At 37.2% G+C, this 24,016-nt stretch overlaps 2 protein-coding genes across 8 annotated transcripts; both read right to left on the reverse strand.

Moving 5' to 3' along the window:
- Positions 1–2,342: 2,342 nt before the first annotated feature.
- Positions 2,343–5,750, reverse strand: LOC114469626 (SAC3 family protein A-like). Of its 7 annotated transcripts, none has more exons than XM_028457311.1 (4): positions 5,604–5,750; positions 3,960–4,282; positions 3,894–3,920; positions 2,343–3,854 (listed from the first exon to the last, which is right to left on the reverse strand). In XM_028457311.1, exons 2-4 carry the CDS (start codon positions 4,249–4,251, stop codon positions 2,599–2,601), a joined length of 1,575 nt encoding a protein of 524 aa, XP_028313112.1. In that variant the 5' UTR covers positions 4,252–4,282; positions 5,604–5,750; the 3' UTR covers positions 2,343–2,598. The 7 variants fall into 7 exon arrangements, with proteins under 7 accessions (XP_028313112.1, XP_028313114.1, XP_028313113.1 ...); XM_028457313.1 differs by having other exon boundaries at positions 2,343–3,737; positions 3,777–3,854; positions 3,894–4,282; XM_028457312.1 differs by having other exon boundaries at positions 2,343–3,701; positions 3,741–3,854; positions 3,894–4,282.
- Positions 5,751–9,387: 3,637 nt separating this feature from the next.
- Positions 9,388–22,344, reverse strand: letm2 (leucine zipper-EF-hand containing transmembrane protein 2). The gene is made up of 11 exons (XM_028457316.1): positions 22,110–22,344; positions 21,449–21,517; positions 17,709–18,243; positions 15,631–15,774; positions 15,074–15,217; positions 13,671–13,874; positions 13,483–13,602; positions 13,219–13,338; positions 12,762–12,866; positions 12,124–12,192; positions 9,388–10,715 (listed from the first exon to the last, which is right to left on the reverse strand). Exons 2-11 carry the CDS (start codon positions 21,493–21,495, stop codon positions 10,659–10,661), a joined length of 1,545 nt encoding a protein of 514 aa, XP_028313117.1. The 5' UTR covers positions 21,496–21,517; positions 22,110–22,344; the 3' UTR covers positions 9,388–10,658.
- Positions 22,345–24,016: the final 1,672 nt, after the last annotated feature.

Genomic DNA, 24,016 nt, shown 5'->3' on the forward strand with positions numbered 1-24,016 from the left:
CACATACTGTAGCTCCTATTTTTATACTTTTTATACTAGTGCTGGTAAAGATTGTATTTTATGGATTTATGTTAGTTAAAGTTAATACACTGTATGTGATACGTTGCCATTTTTCAGTGTTTTAGTCTGTAAATTTTTACATATTTTAACCTGCATGTTGTAAGCTGCTTATTTTTAGTCTGATTTTATATAGAATATATCATTTTAAATGTATTACATAATGTATGATTTTGTAATGTAATAATTATAAATTGGTTGTTCTTTTGATCTTTGCTTTAACGCTCAAATAAAATGAAGAATAAACGTGTGAAGCTGTTTATTAAACTGGAGTCACACACACTGTTTAACGCCCTCTAGTGGACACTGCTGTAATAATCCCAGAGTATGGATTAGAATCGGTCTAAAAAATAACAGAATATTCTCCCTACTGTAATGTGTTTGTTTGGTTTATAGTCATCTTAAAGTGTTTTTGTCACGTCATCCATTCACACATTAAATACTTCAGATTGAGCCATTTTGCTTGAGTATTTTTCTTGTTATGGAAAATTTTCTTTTTTTGTGTATTTTTGTTTTGGATTTTTCTTTCATGCATTTTGTGTATTTCTGTTGATATTTTGTCTTTTTTTGTTGTGTTTTTCCCCCAGTCATTTATCTGTGTTTCTGTTATCATTTTGTTGTTCCTTTTTCTTTTCTTTTTTTAATATTTTTTTTTTTTTTGTGTAATTTTGTATGGGTTTTTTTTAAAATATTGATTTTGTTTAATGACCACACAAACCACAGGTTATCCTTGTCTGGTCTAATATATTTACTAACACCCAAGTAAAAAAAATACCTCAATGTAACCCTTTAAGAATTTCTCCTTTCTCCTGATTCATTCCCTTTATCCTTTACAAAAGTCAGACATTCCCCAAATGAAGGTGTTTTCCAATAAATATTACATAAACTTTAAAAAATCAATCAGTATTACAACAATTCTTACCCAGTTACACATTTTATCTTTATTAAATCAAGCTTGTAACAACAGAAATATTTGTTTACACATACAAGTTAAAAGAATGATAAAGTTTAGCCAGTAATAATAAAAACAAATCAAATGTATGATGTAGTCTGTGAGGATAATATACAATAAAATATAAATGTATACAGCTTGTTTTTCAAAGCAGAAATTACAATAAACTTTAAAAAAACAAAAAAAAATAACAAAGAACACTCATTTTAAACCCTTTATCAACGCCTCACAAGCACTCAATCCTCCAGTGCAATTAAAATAGAGAAGTCATAACCAGCTACGGTCTATTGATTAATAAATACTAGATTATTCATACATATATTTAAAGTATTCAAGCTTTTTAAACAAACATTTTCTTGTGTTCATACTCATTTCTTCTTTATGTTGATGCCATAAACCAGGGCTGTTCGACTCATTTTTGCTTAAACTCGGCCACAGATTTTGGGTTGAAAAATGAGCAATTTCAACTTTATTGTGCCCTAATTTGCACTTCCACATAGAAATGCAATATTCAAGCAATAAATGACAGATAGCAGTCCCTGCAGGACCTTCACCTCGAAAATCATTGATTTTGTGAAAAATCTTTGTGTAATTTTTGTGGGAATTTTGTGCAATTGTTTGTGAGAAACTGCAGGATTTTAGAAACATTTAGATTTTTTTTTTCTTTGAGATTTTGTGGTTAAAAAATGCAATATTGTGGAGGTTTTTTATTTTTAAATTTGAGATATCTATATGATTCATGTTTTTTTCATTCATGTTAACGTTCTCCTGCGGGCGTAATTGGATGCTTTAAAGGGCCGGATTTGACCCCTGGGCTTTGAGTTTAACACCATTTTTAATCATTTAGCTCTTGTTTTCTTTCCCTCGTCACTCTCCAAAACACTCGTCACATTGAACATTAAAAATTGTGTCTGCATCCATCCATCCATCCATCCATCCATCCATCCATCCATCCATTTTCAGACCCACTTGTTCCTGTTTGTCAGGGTTGCGGGGGTCTGCCGGTGCCTATATTCGGCTCACACTGGGCCCTCGGCGGGGATACACCCTGGACGGGACGCCAGTCCATCGCAGGGCAACACCCAGACAAACAACCACTCACTCACATTCACTCCTACGGGCAATTTAGAGACTCCAATCACCCTAACAGTCATGTTTTTGGATTGTGGGAGGAAGTCGGAGAACCCGGAGGAAACTTACGCAGGGGAGAACATGCAAACGCGTCTGCATCCTCTACTTTGATATTTGAGCTTGCTGTGATGATGAGGATAGAGTGCCTTAGGGTTCTATTGCACTTCATGAAAGTAAAAGGACTGGGTAAAAGAATATGATGTTGCTTTTTTTAAAATTATTTTTATTTTTTAAATGTTAGGGCCTTGCAATAATGATGGACTGCGTCAAGATTTTTAACGTACTAGTACGTAGCTTTCTTAGATGTTACATTCCAGGACAGTAGATGGCACTATGCACCCATTCAAGTTGGTTGCAACACAAAATTAACCAAGAACAACAACAACAACAACGAGGATCAATCCATACATTTGATCTTTTCAGTCATTTGAGCATTTTTTCCAAATCTTCTCCATTTGCTAATGAAAGCCTCCGTGCATCTGCAGTGGCATGTTGTTACTCAGTAGCATCAGTAGGAGGCCACTGATCTCAATCAGAAGTCCTTGTAGTGGATCCATCTCCAGTCCCTGTGCTCCACCTCTCACTTGGGGGATTTTCTTCTTCTCATTCTCCAAATGCTTCTCAGTGTAGACGATGTACATCTCTGTGCACCTCTTCACTTTCATCTGCTTAATCAAGGCTGGATATCCAATCTCCATGATGCTAACCGTGTCATCATCATCGTCACTAGCAGCATTTTTGAGGTCATGTACAGGTTGAAGTACTTTGCTGAGCTCAAACTGAGGCTGAGAAGATGTTGCATTTTGTGTTGCTGTTGAGTTGTTGCTTGTGCTAGTGACTGGGACTGAAGTTGTGTTCACCTTTACAGAATCAGTAGCTGTAGGATGGACTTCAGGGTGAAGAGTGGCCAGTGTAGGACTTGTTGTGTTGCTACTTGTTGTGTTGTTGCCTCCAGCTGGCACTGAGGGAACAGTTGTGTTGATGTTTGTTGTAGGTCTTGCACTCGGTGTTGCAGGTTTCTGTTTCCTTGGACTCTCTGCTGGCAGAAGGTCGGACCTCTTCATACAGGCTTCCATGTACTGGTGGAAGGTCACGGGTGGTGGTCTGTGTTGGTAGTCTCTGTTGTAGTTGTTGATATCAGAGGAGCTGCTACTGCTGCTGTGCCTCTGGTACATGTAGTAGTTGTAGTAATACTCCTCCTGAGGACTTCGGAAGTGGAAATGAGGCCGAGGGAACCGTCCTAAACCGTAACCAAGAGCCATTCCTGCCACAGCGCCTCCTGCTGCAGCCATCGCTGCACTGCGGCCAAAGCCTTTGGATTTATCTGATGGAGCGAAGCCCATTGCCTTTGCCGAATTGGAGAAAGGAGAACCTCCACCTACGCCTCCACCAAAGCCTCCGTAACCAAAGCTGCTTCCGTAATGAGGGCTAAGGATTCTGTTGTTAGGGTTGTGGTTTATGTTTCCCCAAGGGTAACCATGTCCTCCCATATGTGGGTAACCACCTGCCGGGTACCCTGGTTGAGGGTACCCCCCTTGATATGGCTGCTGAGGGTAAGCGCCTGGTTGTCGAGGGTAGTGGCCTTGGTTTGGGTAACCTCCTGGTTGTCGAGGGTAGTAGCCTTGGTTTGGGTAACCTCCTGGTTGTTGAGGGTAACTTCCTTGGTTTGGGTAACCTCCTGGTTGTTGAGGGTAGTGGCCTTGGTTAGGATAACCTCCTGGTTGTTGGGGGTAGTTGCCTTGGTTAGGGTAACCACCTCTGCCTGGCTGCTGAGGGTAACCTCCTGGTTGTTGAGGGTAACTTCCTTGGTTAGGGTAACCTCCTGGTTGTTGAGGGTAACCTCCTTGGTTAGGGTAACTTCCTCCTCTGCCTGGCTGCTGAGGGTAACCACCTGGTTGCTGATTGTAGCTCTCCTGGTTGGACTGGGAGCGTTCTTTGGATTTCTTGATAATGGATTCCTTAGACCGTGAGTCATGTCTTGGTTTAGTCTTGGAGGGTTTTGTAAAAACTTTTGGTAACCAGCCAATTTTTCCTCTCCGGGTGCCCAGCGACTCATTTGAAATAATCAAAAGAAGGAACAGACACAGGGCGACCAGTACGTTCAGCTTCATCTTCCACCATAGAGAGGGAACCAGGAAAGAACTGTGGGAGAACATGGAAATACAGTTTGTGCATATGATGGTTTTACTTGTTTACATTGCTGTTGTAGCTCTCGACTGTTTATGGCAGCGGTTTTCAAACTTTTTGAATCCATGGACACCTCAGAGGAGAAAAATCTCTTTTAGATTTATTTATTTATTTTTTTTGTGAAGAAAAAAGCACAAATTTAAAGAAAAACCTGAATGTTTAACAATTGGTTAGAATTCCCTGACCTTGCAACTAATTTTTTGGAAATTTGCAACGTAATTTGCCAGAATTTTTCAAAATAATTTGAGATAACTTTCCAGGCTTTTGAAAATAATTGCAATTTAATGTCACTGTAAATTATAGTACTGCAACCTCCATCGTATTTTATATATATATATTTTTTACAAAAAGTCCTGTTTTTACTGTATTTCTTTTACTTTAAACAAAATCTTCCTGTGGGCCCGGACTGGATGCTCTGGCGGGCCAAACTTGACCCGCGGGCCTTGAGTTTGACATATGTGCTTTAAACGTTTCAACTTAAATATATCGTACCTGTACGAGCCTTGTATGTAACATAAAATGTGTTAAATGTATGACTAATAAACAAAATATGTGTTTGCACAGTTTTGAAGCCATTGAGAACACCATTGCATTTCACAGTGATGCAGCAGTGCGTCATGTCCAGTATCATTAACTGTACAAGTAAAGTACATTTGTTTTATTGGTACATTGGTCCCCATATGTAGTTATACACTTTTGTAATTATATGACATGAATGATAGTTCTGAATTAAAAATATATATATAATTCACGGACCCCAGAGCTACAGCTAAAGGATCCCTGACAGTCCTCAGACCGCAGTTTGAGAACATCTGATTTATGGTCATACTAAAAGTACATTTTATCATGCCAACAGGTTTGTTAGGAATCTGTCGTGAAGCAGCTGAATCTTCAGCAATGTTGATGACAAACTTTTGTAATTCATGAGACAAGTTGGACTCATAAACATCTACTCAAAAAACAGCTTTGTAGACATAGAGAGTGCAATATTTGTTTTCTTATGTTTTTAAACAAATGCACAAACTTTAAAAGAAAAACGTATTGAATACGACTGAATCTGGACATTTTAGCCATGTAAACATGTTATAATACATACACATGACATCACTCTGTGTAGCTGACCTGCCACTAATGTGAGTTCCGTAGAGCTGAGAGGCTTAAAATAGACAGCAGGCATTCACATGTTGACTCCTTACTACTGTTTGTTAGTTTTATCAAAGCTTTAAACCTTTACTCACAGGAGAGAAAAGTCAAATACACGGTGACATGCACTGACCTTGTGTTGCGTCCCCTAAAAGCTGCTTGGTTTGATCAGCACAATGTAATTTCTCTTTTCTTACTCATATCCCATCCTCCTCCTCTTCCTCGTGTGTGTGTGTGTGTGTGTGTGTGTGTGTGTGTGTGGGCAGAGTTTCAAACACCTGCTCAGCACCATCTCCCCCAAATAAACGCTGATTTAAATAAAGCAGACTTACATTTCAAAAATCCTCGGATGGTCACTATAAATAGTTCCCACGATGACAATAAAGGTGTGGTTTCCAATTGTGAAAGGCAGCAGTAGATTAGCTCATCACATGCAGAGGTGAAAGTAATGGATTACAAATACTCACGTTACTGTAATTGAGTATATTTAAATCAGTCATTTTACTTGCACTTTAAACCTGAAAAAGTACCAGAATTCCAAAAAATTAAGGCAATCAATTGCCTCAAATTTTTTTTAAGTTGATTAACTTAAAGTTAAAATTTTCCACAACTTAAAAGGATGGGTGTCTGGCGAGTTGTACTTTTTTGTGTTTTTAAGTTACGCTTACTTATGAACAAATGTAGTTACATTTACTCAAAAATTATTAGTTAAAGCTACTAAAAAAATAGGAATAACATGTTACAACAACTTGACGCAATGAATATGATGAGCACATATAAACTGGGGTTGAGATGCAGTGAGGCATGAAAAATGTGAAAAACACTGTAATTCGGAGGTAAGGCTATAACAATCTTTTTTGTCCTGTGTACATTTTTGTCAAATCATAATTAACTCTCCATAATTTCTTCTGCTTTTTTCATTTCTGGAACAGGGCTCCCCTAAACCTCTAAATGTGTCAACAACATTGGTTCCCAAATTCAAAACAATGAGTGGAATTTAATGTGGAATTTATTTCAAATGTGATTACAACAGTAAGTAAATACGGTCTCTTTTGTATAATGTATCTGATTATTGTCTCCTATTTTTTAAAAGTGAGAGAAAATGGCCTCGACAGCATAAAAATTACCCTGTTTCAATAAATTACAAGAAATATAGTCTTTTATTGAGCAATAATACTGGTGAATTTGTCTAAAAAAATAGCCTATAAAGGAACTAGGAATATTTCCCAATTACTTTTAAAGTAATTGTTAAATCTTTCCGAGTACCCCCTGCAATGTGCTCTTGTACCCCTCTGGGTGCACGGACCCCTGTTTGGGAACCACTGCACTCATTAAATATTTAAATAGGGCTTTTATGACAAAGTGGCTCCAAAGCGCTTTGCTCACTGACAATACTGCTGGTCAATGTTTACGGGTTGTTTGAAGAATATTAGTTCTATACCTACTATTTTTCTAACAGTCCTTTGAGCAGTCAGAATATAAGTTAAATCCTCTTTAAACTGACCTCATAAAGACTCAATTCCTAATGCAAATTTAATCCTGAATCTCACACACATACACACGCAATTTTTTACTATTATTATTACTCACCTTAGTTACAAACGTTGCTCACTGAGGACACGTGGTGGTCTATATTTACGGGGTGATTTTTAGGATATTAGACCCACTTTAGTCATTTTTAAAAGCCCTTTGTGCAGTCACTCCTGTATACTCAGCTTTCAAATTATCCTGAGTTACCATGACTACCTGTCAACATTGAGCTGTTCTGCAAAGCTGCATTTAAGGCAATGACGGTATCATTGCAGTCCAAACAAATCCGATGTTGCACACTTGATCATTTTAAAACACACACGTTGTCTACAAATTAATTTAATTTAATTGAATTCATGTTTCTCAAACTTAAATCATGGCGGAGCCAGCAAAAAAAAAAAAGGCAGTGAAGACCTTTGTCCGAGGAACAGAGCAACTCCATGTAGCGACAGCTCAGCAGCAACACACAGCAATCACACACACTGTCGTCGTAGTGTGTGTGATTGCGCAACAGGCACGCGCACACACTCTCAACCCAGCGCTCCATCAGGCAGCACACACACAGATATCCATTTATCCATCCATCCATCCACCTACCTACTGTTCACATGGTCACATGGGTCTATATGTGTGAAAGTGCCCTTAGTGCCACTGTTGTATTAGGATTTTACAGTGATCGGTTGCTACCGTCTTTAAAGAGCAATGTCGCTGTGGGGTGGGGCAGGCGGCGGGGCCAGAGTTTTTAGTAAAGTGACATAACCAAAAGGAACCTTTAGGGGGAGCGCTAAGCGCAAGTTACTTAGTTCTGCTTTAAATGTAACTATAATTAGAGCCTGAGAATTTTTTTTTTTTTAAGTTGAATTCATTTGTGTTATCTTATTCAAAAAATAATTTTACATTTTGACAAACCAAAGGTTTATTTTACCTTTATGAAAAAAAAAAAATTATGTTCCAATTGTGCATATTTTGGTCTCTTCCTTTTTAAGTTTATACACAAGATGTTTACTGGAACCGTGGCAAGATGTATTACCAAAAATAAACGTGCGGGGTGAAAGTAACTAGTAACTTTTACTTTGAGTACTATTTAATTGAGCTACTTTTCACTTGTACTTGAGAATTTTATATATGACTTACTTGTACTTCAACTTGAGTAGGATATATAAAAAATAATCCACAAAACCACTCAGGAAAAATGCAGGACAACAAAAATACATGGCACAACATTAAATACACAAAATGCCAACCACAATAACAAAGATAACTCAGACAAAACAACTGTTCTGCCAAACTGCCTTCCTTCCTCCTGCTAAGCAGTGGGAGGGGCCAGGTTGAAGCCCCTCCCACTTATGAGTGTGCACACCTGATTCTTTTAATGACACTAATCAGTCACTGTGGGTGAACTGGGAGCAATGGCAGTGTTTGCTTAGCAGCTACAGAGGAAATAGGTTTTTAATTTTCCCCTTCAATTGTGACTGAACTTTGATGCAAAGATTATTTACATGTGTGGATGAACAGCTCATGGTAAGAACCACGAAATATAACCACGGGTTTCATATAAACTTCTGTTGCTTGGACAATTCACTCCAAAGTAATCGGGATACTTGGTCTTTAACATTGTTTAGCATGGACACATGCATTTCTTGTTCATTTATTTGTAAAGTTTAGCAAATTGTTGATTGTTTAAAGATAGTAGGTGATTTTTGAAAGCTGGCATGATCGATCAATCAATCTTTATTTATATAGTGCAGATAACAAAGATCATCTGATAGCGCTATCAAAATGTAAAATCCATAATAATAAGGAAAAAACCCAACAAAATCCACATGAACAAGCATTTAGCGACAGTGGGAAGAAAAAAAACTGCATTTTAACAGGAAGAAATCTCCGTTAGAACCAGGTTTAGAGGTGGCAGCCATCTGCGTCGACTGGTTAGTGGACAGAAGAACCAACAGAACAGGATAGAGAGATAGAACATCAGAGTGTCCCAGACTAGTTGAGCCGTGAACCACAGATCAGGAACTGCCATCATCAGCTTCACGACACCTGAAACAGAGCAGAGAGAGGACGAGGAGAAGGCACTGACTGCAGAAAAATATGATACATTATTATCAAGTCAGCCTGTCTTGGCCTTGGGCCTCACTCCCAGTGTCCTAGTCAGCACTTATAAAGGCAGGGAATCTTTTCCTGTTTATTGGTAAACTAACGGTGACTCCAAGGTCTGTAAATGGGACCTTTTACAGACAAGCCCATGTCTGCTCTAGTGGTTATATGATTTTTATTGAATCTGTTCATTGTATTTCAGAACTGTTATGCATATATAGACTGATATGTAGACATCAGGAAAAATATCTGCTTTTGCAGTATGAATAACAAACACAGAGACAAAATTGAGAGGGCTTTAAAATTTTAATGATCCAAATTCTTGCTTTTTATCACCCAAGAACTCACTGCCATGCAGGAAAACATTGACATGGGGTGAAAACTTAAAAAAATGTCCGAGTAATCCCTCCTCACAGTGTCAGTAACACAGATATGATCAGTTATCTTTCTGCGCTCCAGAAGGCCGTTACAGACAATGATGTGGTCAGGTGTTTAATTTTTCATCAGCACGAGTAGTTAGGATTGAAATGGATCAAATAAGGGGAAAAAAAAAAACATTACACCACAGGCAACAAATTCAACGTTTTTCCTCTAACGCAGTGATGCAAATGTCAGATTTTTAACTTTAGGCACATGTTTAAGTGATCACACACTTCACCATCAACAGCAGTCACTCCACCTTATTCACGTCCATCAGATCACCAGTAAAGATGTAAAATGTTGAAACAAAATAAAAGTCAAGATGGGAAAGGTCGGCTAACAAATGCTGAAGGATGTCCAACACACAGGTTCTGATCATACGATCCCAAATATTAACATTAAATGTCATTTATAGTTTTAAAGTTTTGAGCTTTTCTTTATCAGTACATGGACAACATCAAGTATTTCCTCATTTAGGCTTAAAATTGTTATCATCTTAGGGTTAAAACACAATACAACACTAATTTTGCTCTTTTGTACAAATCGTCCTTTTAATAGCTTCTTGCTGGTGGAAAGAGACGACAGTTCACCAGCCGTCATTTGGGAATAATGGTAGTAAACTGTGCTCACGTCACCCTGCTGAGCCAAGGACACGTTCAGAGACTGTGCTAGCGCGTTAGCATCAGATACGTCTGGAGAACTTGCTCAGTTAAACTGAGTGTGGGGCAGCAGCAACTGAACCAAGAACGTCAAAGTTTCTGAAAAGTGTTTTTGCGAATTTAAAAAGTCTGAAAATCAAACAAATTGAAATCGCTAAAAGGGGAGGGGAAAGAAGCAGAATAATCTAGCTTTTTGCATAGCAAACTGTACAAAGCTGCTGCTACTGTGCTGTAGAGCAGACACATTTACACGTTATTTACAAATGTACAACAGGGAGAGGAAGAGCAAAGTGTTTAGAGACAGAATGAATTTCTGCAGTGAAATTTCCAGAGTCCCAGAGTAGGGAGTGCACAATAAGAGCAGAGAGCTGGACTTCTGATGAAACTTTATGGAGAGTTTCAGCTGAGCTTTTCTGAACTGTAGACCATCATATGTGTGTCTCCTCCTCCTCCTCTGAGGACTCTGAGGCTGCTGCTCTTCACACACCGTTGGCACTCATCTTGTTCTTCTGGGTCACCTCTGTGGCTGCTTTGGCCTGTGGAAGAAAGGAGGAGATCAGAACAGATACCAGCTACACCACGTGTAAAACTGAAATCCCGCCCTTTAGAGCAGTGGTTCTGAGGCTTGGATGGTATCCAAATTTTGATACCGTCAAACCTCTATCAAACCTATTTTACCGCGATATACGGCATTACCGTAACGTAAGGCTCAGACAGCGTCATCAAACTTTTGACTTGTGCCTTCACCGTTCAGTAACTGCATAACAAACACAGTTCCGATTTTTTGTTTGTCCGTTTATATTACTAGCTAAAATGTGAGTCAGACAAACCATAAATTATTGAGTAAATTACCAACTACTTCAGCTGTAGATATCACCAAAATAAAACACAAATTCAATGAAACTCGACAATATTAGCAGGGCCCACATATCACATGATGGTGGTCATTTTTAATTTCACATTATTAAAATAACTCCAAATTTTTCTCAAATCCTGCAAATTTAATTCATTTTTTGCAAACTTGTGAGAACAAGTAAATGATAACTAACTGTAATTCAAGTACCAATATCAAAAAGTGGTATGTTTATCAAACTGTCAAATTGCATTTTTCTAAAAACTTTAACCTTTGCTTTTACAACAGATTCTGATTCTGTTAAGTTATTAATAAAAAAAAAAAGTAATCACATCTATGAAATTGTCCAGTATGTTTTATGACAATAAAGTGCTATTAAGTTCCAAGCTAAAATGCATTGAGGAGTGAGGTAGTTTAACAAGGTCTGATGTGGTTCATATGTAAACGCAATTACTGTAAATTTATTTTTCATAAAAAAAAAAAAAAACCACGATTAAAAAATGTATTTGGACATTCTTTGGATCAATATGATAATTGCACGGTGAAATATTGTGACATATCACAGAATCGATTAAATAAATCAGAGCAAAACGTGCTCCGTGTCAATGGAAACGTGTTTTGAAGACTTGCACTTGGAGTCACGTTACAGCACTTTTAGGCCTCACCATTTGTAACACTTGCATGACAGCGACGGGTTTATTTATACCACAACACTAAACGGCTTACTCCAGCTCCTCAGACCAGTAACTACATGTAAGAGAGATGGTTTGATTATGTAGAAACTCAGGTTTTTAGATCATCTGACAAACAAATCCAAGAGTAGAAGTGTCTGGACTTTAGATCCTAATGATAATTCCACCTTATCAGAATCAGCTTTATTTGTCATTGCACATGTTACAGAGCAACAGAGCAATTCAATTTTATTTCACTTTCATCCCGTCCAAAAAAACATGAAGGCAATCACAAAACATGTGAGGACAAGAACGGGAGAACTGTGAGTCGCCACAAGGGCGGCGCCCCGTATTTATATGAAAAGTGGGTGAACAACAGGAGGGTGGGTTTCTGTCACTGCTGCAGGTCTACGTGCTCACCTGAAGGACCTCAGCAGGAGTCAGAGGTTTGTCTGATATCACTGGAGCTTTGTCTCTCATTTCCACCACCTAACAGAAAGAAAACACAGGCCTGATTAGAAATGTTTTATTATTTCAGACAATCTGTCTGAAATCAGGTCTTATTCTCTATCATTTAAAACCATCAGTGTGTTTAAAATGCAAAAATACTGGTTTGTTTGTTTCATGCAGGCACGAACGCAGAGGTTCCCATTCCAACCTTTTTGTGTCGTGACCCCATTTTGATATGACAAATGTCCAGCGACTACAGAGACATTTTTTTCTCTAGAATTAGTTTTTTTTATCACGTTTATTAAAGTGTGTTACAAATACAGAGCAGCCAGAATTGGTGCACAGTGAGAAGTGCACCACCTCAGATATTTTTATACTGCATTTTATTTTAACTAGATTCACATTTGACAAAGCTTAAGTACAGGATACAGTTATTTGGTCTTTATGTGTGATGTGTATCTGAAAAATAATAATTCTAAACATTTTAGAAAAATAATTTTAATCTGTATTTATCAAAGTTTGTTTTTTTTTTTTTTTAAACCAATGACTAGAAATTTCAACCCATTCTATTTGCAGACAACCCCAAGGTTGAAAAACACTGCACTAACCGCTTGGTCTTTGATGATGCGAGCAGGGTCCGTCAACATGTCCGCTGCGACTGAAGAAGTGTTCTTTCCTGCATTCTCCACAGAAGGAGGAGGAGGAGCAGCTTTCTGCAAATCACATCAACACAGAATATATATATTAGCAAAGCTGTCGTCCAACAAACCCCTCATCATTTGTTGTTGCTATACACTTTGACTAAAGACGTATTTGTTTGCGGTTTCAGCAATAAAAAGGAAAAACAGGCAGAGAAATAAGATTTTTGTCTTGAAAGTGCAAACAAACATATTACAGGTCACTTCTTGGTAGAGATAAAGCCCCATTCCTTTAAGAAAATACCACCAACGGTTTTTTAATTGAACTAATTCAAATGAGAACACGTGCACTCAGTTCTTTTAAATCCAACACACTACAGGTCAGAACGTGTTTTGAGATTTAAAAGCAGGCTGTTTAAAGTCCTACCTCCAGTTTGGGTACAGGTGGGATGACGGGGGGTTTGGGTTTGAGGTCAGTCAGGTACATGGCTCTGGAGAGCAGCAGCAGTGATGGAGGCACGTTCTCCTTCAGGTGCAGGTCCAGCCACTGCATAAAGAGGATTAAACATTTAAAGAAGATCAGAGATGTGGTAGAACAAGTTTGTCCTATTTTAAACTCAGATTTTCCACCAAACATACAGATTTTACTTCAATAGAGAAAAAGAGACGTCACCAGATGTCTGCTGCTCACCTGCTGCAGCTGCTGACGGAGCTGATCAGTGGTCAGACCCAAAGATCTCATTCCACGGCTACGACACGCTGCCTGTAATTCAGACACATTCATCGCCGGCACTCCCTCTGCTGCGATCATCTACAAACAACAAAAAAACGTATAAACAACAAGAGCACATGAACCAGAATTTGGAGCCTCCGTCTCACCTCGTCATCTGACTTGATGGTTCGCAGCTGCAGCATGAGCTGAAAACGAAGCAGGTTGTTTGTGCCGATGGGCTGAAGCTCCAACAGTTTACACAGAGCGACCAGCTGGGGGCGCTCTAAGTGCTCCAGCGTCAGCTCGTCCTCAAAAAGCTTTGAGAAGCGAACAATGTCCTTTGTGGTGGGCTGTTCACCTGTGCCACGAACCTGAAAAACAAAGAGCCGAATGTGTAACCATGACAACAGCATCAGTGGATCCACTGTGATGAAATCAACCAAGGGAAGCAACTCTAAAAGCTCACTGGGGCAATGAATTCATGTAAAACAGGAAATGTTTCATAGGTGATTGATGGAAAAGATGAAAGTGATTTAAACCCTGAAATAAATTGATTTACAACAGTAATATTCTAATTAACATTTTATTTTGCAGTTTTTCTTCATCTGTAAAAAACCCCAACCTATTATTTTATCTATTGAGCTGAAAATATTCTGCAGCATTAGTTTGTCCATTAGAGCCCAACAAAAATTAACCAAATAAAATGAAGTTCACTTTTTGCAATGAAAAAAATCCATCTAACCCATTTATTTTATTTCTCTCTCGTTTTATTTAAAATCTGGTTCCAAAATGACCCGGAAATGTCTCGTATGCATGTTTCAGAATAATATCACAAATTTGCACGCTTTTTCCACGGGAAAACGGGTGATTGAATGTCAGGCAAGCGTGACAAATGGACGAAAATGTCCAATACCGCGCAACTTCACGCTCCGTGTTAAGATTCGAGGAGTGATCATTTTTACCATGTGATTAAAAACACACAGGTGAAGCTCTTCATGCATTTTCAATGTGTTATTATGACTGCATTCAAATCTGAAAAGGTTCTGGTACAAGGACAGGTTTAGCTGTTGGTGTATTAGCTGAGCTGGTGATGAGTTTACCTGGTGATACGTCAAGGCAGAAGCTTCTACAATCACACGGCTGTGCGGGATTTCATGAAAAATGTGAGGGTTATTCACTTATTGGTGGTAATTAAAGGTTTCACAAATAAGGTTTTGGGACCATTTCACACATTTCCATGGAACTTTTTAGTGTTAAACAAGGTGGCTGAGGGTTAGCAGTGTGGCTAATGTCATTCTTTCAGCGTAACATCCTGATTTACTAAATCATCTGAAGCATATAAAATGGACTATTAACCATATTCAGCATGTTTAGTATGAATTTGGGAAGTTTAATAGCCACTGAAGTCATGTAAACTGGGAAAGATAATGAACGGGAAAAAAAACAGTGAAGTGGTGGAGAAATGGGTAAACCTTGAAATTTAATTTGGGAAATCTTGAAATAAAAAAATGTGATTTCCTATTAAGGTAAGCTATAAAATGTGTGCAGTGTCATCCGTGCACTGATGTACCTTCTGAACGTATGTGGAAAAACGCTGAGTCTCATCCTCCGCTTGAACCTTTGCTTTATTCCTTCTGGCCATCTCAGCGATGGTCTCCTGGAGAAACTTGGCCAGCTCCAGCTTTGCAGCCAGACCCTTTTTCTGCTTCTCCTCCTGCACAAAGGCACCAGATTCAACATTTTTAGATAGATTTTTGTATTGCTACAGAAACATTCCCCTCACAATGTTTTCTAGAAGAAATCGCCAAAGCAGAAATATTGACTTTCACTTGTTTAAGGTTAAAAAAAGATCAAAGCTTGTCTTTAATGCTTCACTATAATCACAGGAGCTCAGGACCATATCTGTGAACTACTCAGCCATACTAAAGAACAGCATGGGGAACAGAGCAGCTCAACCAGACCAGCACCAACATGAGGAGTTAAATTTAACTAAAACTTCAAGAAACATCTATTTTAACTACATCACACAGCTATTTTCACTGCAACAGTGTTGTCTGTAGCATTGCATAATCACACAGATATATGCTGTTATCCTTTGACTTGCTCTATCAGTGTGTGCGTGCGTGCCTTTTTAGACTCTGTCTCGAAGGTGGAGGGCAGCATCTCAGGGAAGAGCTTGAGGAAGACAGGGAGGAGGAACTCCATAAAAGGAACAATGATGAACACCATGAAGGGCACCAGACGGAAGAGGTCGGCGCAGGTTCTCATCAGCTGAAAGTAAACACAGAAAACAGAGCTGGTGTTAGCAAATGTTAGCAGTAGAGACGGTCGTTAACTCAGTATGGGGAGCGAGCCGTCAAGGTGACTGTGAAATTCTATCTACGAGCCTGTCATTCCTTTTCTAGAAAGGTCTGCATTTAGCTTCAACCATGGCACGTGCACAACTGGAGTCTCTTCATGTTCAATTTCAAAATAAAAGCAGCTCAAGAAGTCAACCTGTTGAATACAGACTAATGTTTGTCAATGTATATAAAGATATTTTAAATATGTTAATCTCTACTTCCTGCAACACTAGGTAAACTGCTGTGGCAGCTATAGTAGCCATTATTAGTAGGGATGTCCCGATACAACTTGTTCATTTCCGATATGATACCGATATTGCAGCCTTGCGTATCAGCCGATCCTGATCTGATACCAGCATGAATCATACATATTACTTTTTTTTTTTTTAATAAATTTTTTTTAACTTATTTTGTAGTGTGGAATGTTAGAAAAGGCATCAAGTGATGTTACTCAAACAAAGAACAATAGTCAGCAACATTAGGTATGAGAAAAACTGACCCATTTTAACCTTCAACATAATATCTACAGTATTCTACAATTGATTAAAATCAATAAAAAATAAATTGTAAAAAAAGAAAAACGGAAATTTTAATTCGAAGAATTTAAAGAGTTGTCATAGAAAAGCTTAACTATCACGGTTCACAGACTAAGCTCGAGCTGTGACACGCATACTTTGTAAAACCGAAAGTACCCAAAGAATTAGTGTAACAATCAGTGTCTAGTACGAAGAAGGTCACGCTGAATATAAGAACAGATTAGAACATATTTCACATCAAGGATTAAAGATAATATTCTTCAAGTGAAACAATCTCTTTAGCAGTGGTTACAGGATACCCCACATAGCTATTTATTTATTTACATGTGGAAAAAATACTTTACTGCATTTTAAATCATTCAATCATTTACATTTAATACTAACCCCTTGTATTTTATAAGTTCATGTCAAAGGAACTTTGTAACATTACAAAACAATCAATGATGTTGGAGTGCCTGGTTTCTTTGCAGCTAAAAGCAGACTGCACAGGTTCATATTAGAGATGCACCAAAATAACAATTTTTGGCTGAAACCGAAAGTGAAAAAATAGAGGCTGAAAACTGAAACTATGCAAATTATTAGTCCCATTACATGGTATAAATGTGTACTAACCTCACTCAAACATTGAAATTGTGTAAATTAATATTACTTCTTAAATAATAAATAAACTAAAAATATATGTAAATATATATTTGGCACGTATATTCCAACAATGCACAATATAAAATAAAAAAATTAAACGTTTTAACTTCTCCCCTCATACATTAAATAATATTGTACAGGCCTATAACTGACTGGGCTGCTAAAAGAGTCAAATTAAATCTTAAATCTGTTCTCTCATTAAAACACAAAGTACATTGAAGTTCTTGGTGAAAATCACAAACTGCACAGATTTATAAAATCCAAAACATGTTCTTTGAAAAATGGAGAGAGAGAGTGGGGCGGGGTTACAAATTAAAGTGAAAGTTACATTTAGAGGTTTTAAGTGTCCCAACAACTTTTAAAAGTTTTTGTATGTCAATTTGTGGAGCAAAATTATGGAACAGAATGAGTGTGGAGCTAAAACAATAATCAAACATAATTCAGTTTAAAAACAGATGAAACCAGTTGTTTTTTTCCTGTTTTGATGATTAGCTATGGACTGTTTTTGAATATGTAGATTGTTTGTTTAATGATATATGGGTTATTAATTGTATCATTAGTTGTACTTAAAAAAGCAAAATCGGTAGTGATTAAAGGGGTAGGATTATATACGTTTTTACTTCTTCCTACTCCTTTTTGCACATGTAAGTTGATAAGTTTAAGTGTTCTTATGGGTTTTCCTTACCCTCCTCCGCTCTCTGCGTGTGAGCAACTGTCCGTGCAGCAGCCTCCACACCATCCTGCCAGCGATGTTGGTGTCGATGCCGAGTAAACGAAATCCATTATAATAATGCTTTAACTCATCAACAATCCTCTGATACAGAGACTTCTTTACTATCGCCCTCTCCTGGACGGGAGGGACAGCGGCTGCTGTGCTAGTGGTAGAAGCTGGAGTGGCAGCAGCTGGAGGTTGAACCGTCGTTGACGCGACAGCCACAGAGTCTGTTTTAGGTACTGAGGAGGCGTCCTGTACGGTGGAGGAGGAGGCCTTGGTCTCATCCTGCTTTACATCCTGGAGCCAAACACCTGAGCTGTGCAAAGAGCGAGCGAGCAAGGTAGAGCTTCGGCCAACGGTGTGGCCACGGTAACAGTGAATGTGGCCGTAGCGGGAGTGCCTGAGTGGGAATGTAGACTTGACGTGGCGAGGAGGATCTATGTGGTGATAGGATTTAGAAGACAGGAAGGAGCAGCAGTGCCTCTTGGATAATAAATATGATCCCCTGTAACAGAGACAAGGAAAACGTGTCAGTTATTGCATAATGTTAGAGGTAGTAAAGATATGTGTTTACTTTTGTATTTGAATAGTTTAAGCTAACTGTACTGTAATCCAGAGTTTTTCAACCATTGTACTGCAGCACACGTGTGTGTCATGGTCCTGGTGTGCCATGGGAAATTACTCAATTTCACCTAATTGTTCTAAAAAACATTTTTGAAAAACGAATTATTGTCTGCAGATATGCCATTGTGCTGTTGTGAGCCCCTCCCCATCCCAAAGCACACAAACATATGTTTATATTATACATTCTATGAAAATAACATAAAATCAGATAATATAAAAAATACATCATAAAACAAAACAATATTTAACAGAATAAAATCCAATTGTAGTTCTTACTTTTGTCCCTCCCACGATGTGTAGAAAATATGCAAAATATGAAAGATGATAAAATATTTTTTTTGGTTCATTTGATTCCTATTAAAAACACTTGTTGACTACAGCTTGTTAATTGCACTGTTTTATTACAAAGAAATATAGCTAATCCAAGACAAGGTGAAACAGCTACAAACAGATATTTGGTTATAACCATTAATAATGCTTGTAAAAAATAACAAGGTTTATGGTAATTATTTCAAGTGTCAAAGTCCAAATACTTTCGCTTTATTTATAAAATGAGAACACTTACTTAAACAGCAAAACATTAAGAAATTCCAAACGTTTGAGTCAGGATTTAAAGAATTGTTTAAATAAGCTACTGTAATAACATTGGTAACAATAATAAAACTTTAAAAACACCTTACGTTGTTGTGAAAAAACCCCAATGGTATTGAGATAAATCATGTCAACAAGGCAAAACCCAACAGGCTTGTTCGTCTTGATCAAACCTTCCCTTTGTCTTTGTTTGCTCATCACAAAACTGAAAGCACAAACACTGTTTTCTTTTTTGAACTGAAACAGTCACCTGTGACAATTGCATAACATGTTCCACTGATACATCTGTTGGTTTAATGATCAACTAGCTTAGAAAGTAAAGTACCACCTTTCAAACAAAGCCTTATGTCACACGGAGAGAGGTAGGAGTCCAGGATACTGACGAGCGGTATAATGGACAAACAAGCAAAAGCCTTCTTGTTTCAAGTTAAATTTTGAAAATTTTCTTTTTTTTTTTTAATAAAAAAAAACTGAAATAGCTGTAGAGATGCCTGTTGTAATATTTGCTTTTAAAAATCTGAGCAGAAATCTTACAGAAAAAAGTCAAATAAACACCAATGATAATTCTTTTAACATGTTTTTTTTTAATCATTTACTGATTATTTGTTAATCAGGTCAACAACAGGTTGATAAAGCATTGCCGTTGTTTGCAAAATATCAAAACACACATTCAGTGACTGTTTTTTTTTTTTTTTTTTCATCAAGTCACTACAGTCAGCATTTAAAGATAATTAAAACCCTTGAGAGTTTAATTATCAAAATTGTAAAATAGGAGAATTATGAACATTAGAAAACCAAGTGCTACGGAAACAAATTCTAATGTATTATCATTATGGATTAAAAACACATCATACGCTCTTGTTTCAGGTCAGAAGGATCTAAAGCTGATGCAAATATAATCAGGTTGAAAATGCTGAGTAGATGCGAGACAGGCCACAGTCCATTATATGGTCCTTTAATTAAAATGTGTATAAATATAATGTTATATCAGTGTATTAACAATAGAAAACTTCTAAAAATCTAGCATGGCTTCTAAGCTTCAAGTCTGAATTAAGTAGTGCAGACTAAAGTTGAAATAAGCAGAGTAAATTATCAGGAAAACACAACTAAGACCAGTTCGATGACAAGTGGGAAGGTTTTAGGTGAGAAAATGAACAATTTCAACATTAATGTGCCCAAGTTTGCACTTCCAGTCATAAATTAGACAAAGAATGAAAGGCATCAACAATATCTAAGCAATAAGTGACAGATACTTAAATATCCTTTCATTTTATTTTGACCCAATTCTATTTAATTTGGGGAGATTTTGTGAAATAATTTGAGAAAAAATGCAGGATTTTGGAAACATTTAGAGTTTACAGTTTACAACTGGTAATGGGTAATTTACACAATGAAGAATGTTTTCTCTCATTTTCACGGGCCTTGAGTATGACACATATGATGTAGACTGTGGAAACAAACGTGCACACTGACCCCATGAAGTTTTAGTCAATGAGAAAGTGTTTCCTAACCCCGTCCAGATTAAAAATCGTTACAAGAGAGACATGAGATCATCTCGTGAAGGGATACACGAGAGCAGATCAGGCCACGGTTTCCAGGCTAAGTTTTCCGTGTTCATGAATAAGGTCGTGGAGTACAAACTAAGACAAAGTAAACAGATAGCCTGCAACCAGTAGCTGCTCTTAGATCAGCTGTTGTTTTTGCATCTTTCACTTACATTCCACTGTCTGTGGATGTGGAATCATATACAGAAGTGAAAGTGACGGATTACAGGTACTTACGTTACTGTGATTGAGTTGCTTTTATGGGTACTAGTACTTCTTTGATTATATTTCTAAATTAGTCATTTTACATGTACATCAGTATGTTTTAAAAGAAGTCAAGTATTTTGTTACATTTTTGCACCCAACCTTTACGGAGTAAATAATCATTTTTTGTTTTAAAATTATCAACGGACATTGTGAAACTACAAATGAAATAACCAGACGACAATCAAATGCATGACATCATAGCCGACCAATCAGATTAAATGTAATGCACCGCACCAAAACAGCATTGAATGCCAGTTATTTACTTAGTTTTTAAGTGAATAAATTCAGCTATACTTAAAACCTGAGAATGTTTTCTATTTTAAATTGAATTCATTGATGTTATTTTATTTTTAAACAAAATTGTACATTTTTACAAACCTTTTATTTTATACAGATGCCTTTGTGGAAAATAAATGAAGTTCCAAATAATTGTGCAAGATTTGGTCTCATCCTTTTTAAGTTTATATAAGAAATGTTTAGTGTATGCAAGGGAACCATGACAACATTTATAACCAAAAATAAACGTGGGAGGTGAAAGTAACAAATAACTTTGACTATTATTTATATCAGCTACTTTTTACTTGTACTTGAATTAAATTTCAATCAAGTAACAGTGCTTCCACTTGAGTAGGACACATCAGTACTCTTTATACCTCTGAATAAAAATGTTTATAATAAATTTACCTTGATCTGGTGACTGCGAGGAGCACCTGTTGACTGAACACGGACATCTCAGGAACACACTTCTATTATCTGTTCAAAAGAGAAAAAAGACATGCTGATGATGGTAAACTTAAGTTATTATCTGATTACACTGGTTATAAACTGTGCGTGTTATGACTAATGAGCCACGAGAACGGACGATCTTATTGGTGGAGGAGTTTGTTACTGACAGACAGCAACAGTGCACACGTGAACAATACATTACGTTACATAACACACCGTATAGACTATATACATGATTTTTGGCTGACACCTCTGGTTTAAAAGTGGCATTTTTGGTTACAGTCTAATTATAAAATAGTGATAGTGAACCTAAATAGTTTAACAACGTGAAGCTGAACTAACTTAGTCACTATTAAATGGTTGTAACCTGACACTTGACAGCCGAGCCGCATCGTGGTGGTAATTTTCCACAAACTGTAGGTCGATAGATATAAAACTATCAAACGATTAAATCTTTGAGTAGTCACATTAAGTAATGACAGGTTTATACGATGATAACAAAACAAAATTTCACATTAAAACCGCAGCTCTCCGTTAGCTTAGCCGCTTAGCTCGGCTTTGGCTAACGTTAGCATGTCATGCTAACTAATGGAAGTCCTCCGATGACGAGACCGCTCACCTCCAGAGTCAGAGACCGAGCTATGGCTGCCGCTGCGGGCTGGGCGTAGGGAGGCTTCTCGGTGACACTTCAAAGAGACAGTCCATCCAAAAAAGTCGGGCCGGAAAGACGAGAATAACGACCGGTGTTGTGATAAACCCATTTACGGTGGGTTTATATGAATTAAATGTCCTCTGCAGTCGAGTGATAAAGATAGACCCGTGAGCTGCGACCGTAAGCAGCCACTGCAGGAAGGAGGCAGTAGCACTGAACGGTCACACTGTACAAATCTGACGTCACATAGTCCACGCCCATTATCGTCTATACATGGACAGAGAAGTCTATCTATCTATCTATCTATCTATCTATCTATCTATCTATCTATCTATCTATCTATCTATCTATCTATCTATCTATCTATCTATCTATCTATCTATCTATCTATCTATCTATCTGAGGTAAAAGTAACGGATTACAAGTACTCACGTTACATTAATTGAGTTGCTTTTATGAGTACTTTTACTTTTTGGGTATTTTCCTAAATCAGTAATTTTACTTGTACTTTAAAAATAAATAAATAAATAAATAAAGTACTTCTCTACATTTATACACCCAACCGTTACTGAATTAATTACTATTTTTTTTTGTTAGTTTTTTTTATTTCCGTTGTCACGTACTGAGTTTGCCTCTTTAGCGAGATTATAACCCTAATCCTAACACTAACATAATCGAATAAACGAATAAAACACGTGTCCGTTCACTTTGAAAACAAAAATAAACAAAAAAGTATGTTATCATTTTTTTTAGCAAAAATTAATTTTTCGGTAGTGCGCATGTGCGTGTATGCACATATATGTGCATATCCATTCTCAGTATAATGTGAACTCATTACATGACACCGTTTCATGGCACATTGAACATAATCCATATGTTCCTAGTTGTTCCATTTCTTATCAACGCCCAGACACATTCAGGTTGGGGTTTCTACCTATTGTGTTGTTACCCACATGTGAAATTTGGCCGAGCACTTTTTTAGAATTCATACATTTAGCTATATCAAGAGTGATACACATATATATATATACTGTATATATGTATTATTTTGAATTAAATTAATTGATGTTATTTTATTTTTTTAAAAAGAATTGTACATTTTGACAAACCTTTTATTTTATACAGATGCCTTTGTATTAAATAAATTAAGATCCAATTGTGCAAGATTTGGTTTCTTCCTTTTTAAGTTTACAAGTGCAGTGCCCGTAGGAAGTATATATTGCTATAGAAAAGTGGGAGGTTTAATATTTAGCACTGTAATATAGGCTAGCATACATCTGCAGCTTGCAGAGAAAGAGAGGTCACGTCTACTCAGTTTGCCAAGGGGATGGCTTATTTAGATCAGGCAATTTCACAAAGGCAGGACAGGAAATTAGAACATTTGCCAAGTAGTGCCCATACCTACTGTTCAGTGAAAAAATTACTACTTTCTGACACAAACTTGTAACTAGTCGACTAAATAAACTGTGCAGAGCACAATATTTAGCACTGTCATATAGGCTACATATATACTGTATAGTGAAAGCCTATTTTATTTTATTATTTTTTATCATTATTTCTCATCTTAGTTACAAATGTTGCTCACTGAGGACACCTGCTGGTCAATATTCACGGAGTGGTTTTTTTTAGCATATTAGACCCACTTTAGTCATTTTTTAAAAGTCCTTTCAACAGTCACTGCTGTAGATTCTACACAGCTTTCAATTTATCCTGAGTTACCTGACTACCTGTCAACATTGAGTTTTTCCGCAAAGCAGCATTTAAGACAAATTTATTAAATAATTTATGAACAGTATCATTGCAGTCCAAACAAATCCAACGTTGCACATCCTTGAACCAAGGAGCAGCAGCCATGTTGAAAGTCTCAGGTTATT

This window comes from Gouania willdenowi, chromosome 9 (genome assembly GCF_900634775.1).
Source record: "Gouania willdenowi chromosome 9, fGouWil2.1, whole genome shotgun sequence".
In the NCBI taxonomy this organism is placed as follows: Eukaryota; Metazoa; Chordata; class Actinopteri; order Blenniiformes; family Gobiesocidae; genus Gouania; species Gouania willdenowi.

Excerpts from the sequence above, each read along its gene's own strand:
- letm2 (XM_028457316.1), bottom strand. The coding sequence starts at position 21,495 with ATGTCCGTGTTCAGTCAACAGGTGCTCCTCGCAGTCACCAGATCAAG. Across the intron at positions 18,244-21,448 it reads CTCGCAGTCACCAGATCAAG|GGGATCATATTTATTATCCA; the intron begins GTAAATTTATTA and ends TCTCTGTTACAG. Across the intron at positions 13,875-15,073 it reads TTTCCACATACGTTCAGAAG|GTTCGTGGCACAGGTGAACA; the intron begins GTACATCAGTGC and ends TTTGTTTTTCAG.
- LOC114469626 (XM_028457307.1), bottom strand. The coding sequence starts at position 4,251 with ATGAAGCTGAACGTACTGGTCGCCCTGTGTCTGTTCCTTCTTTTGATT.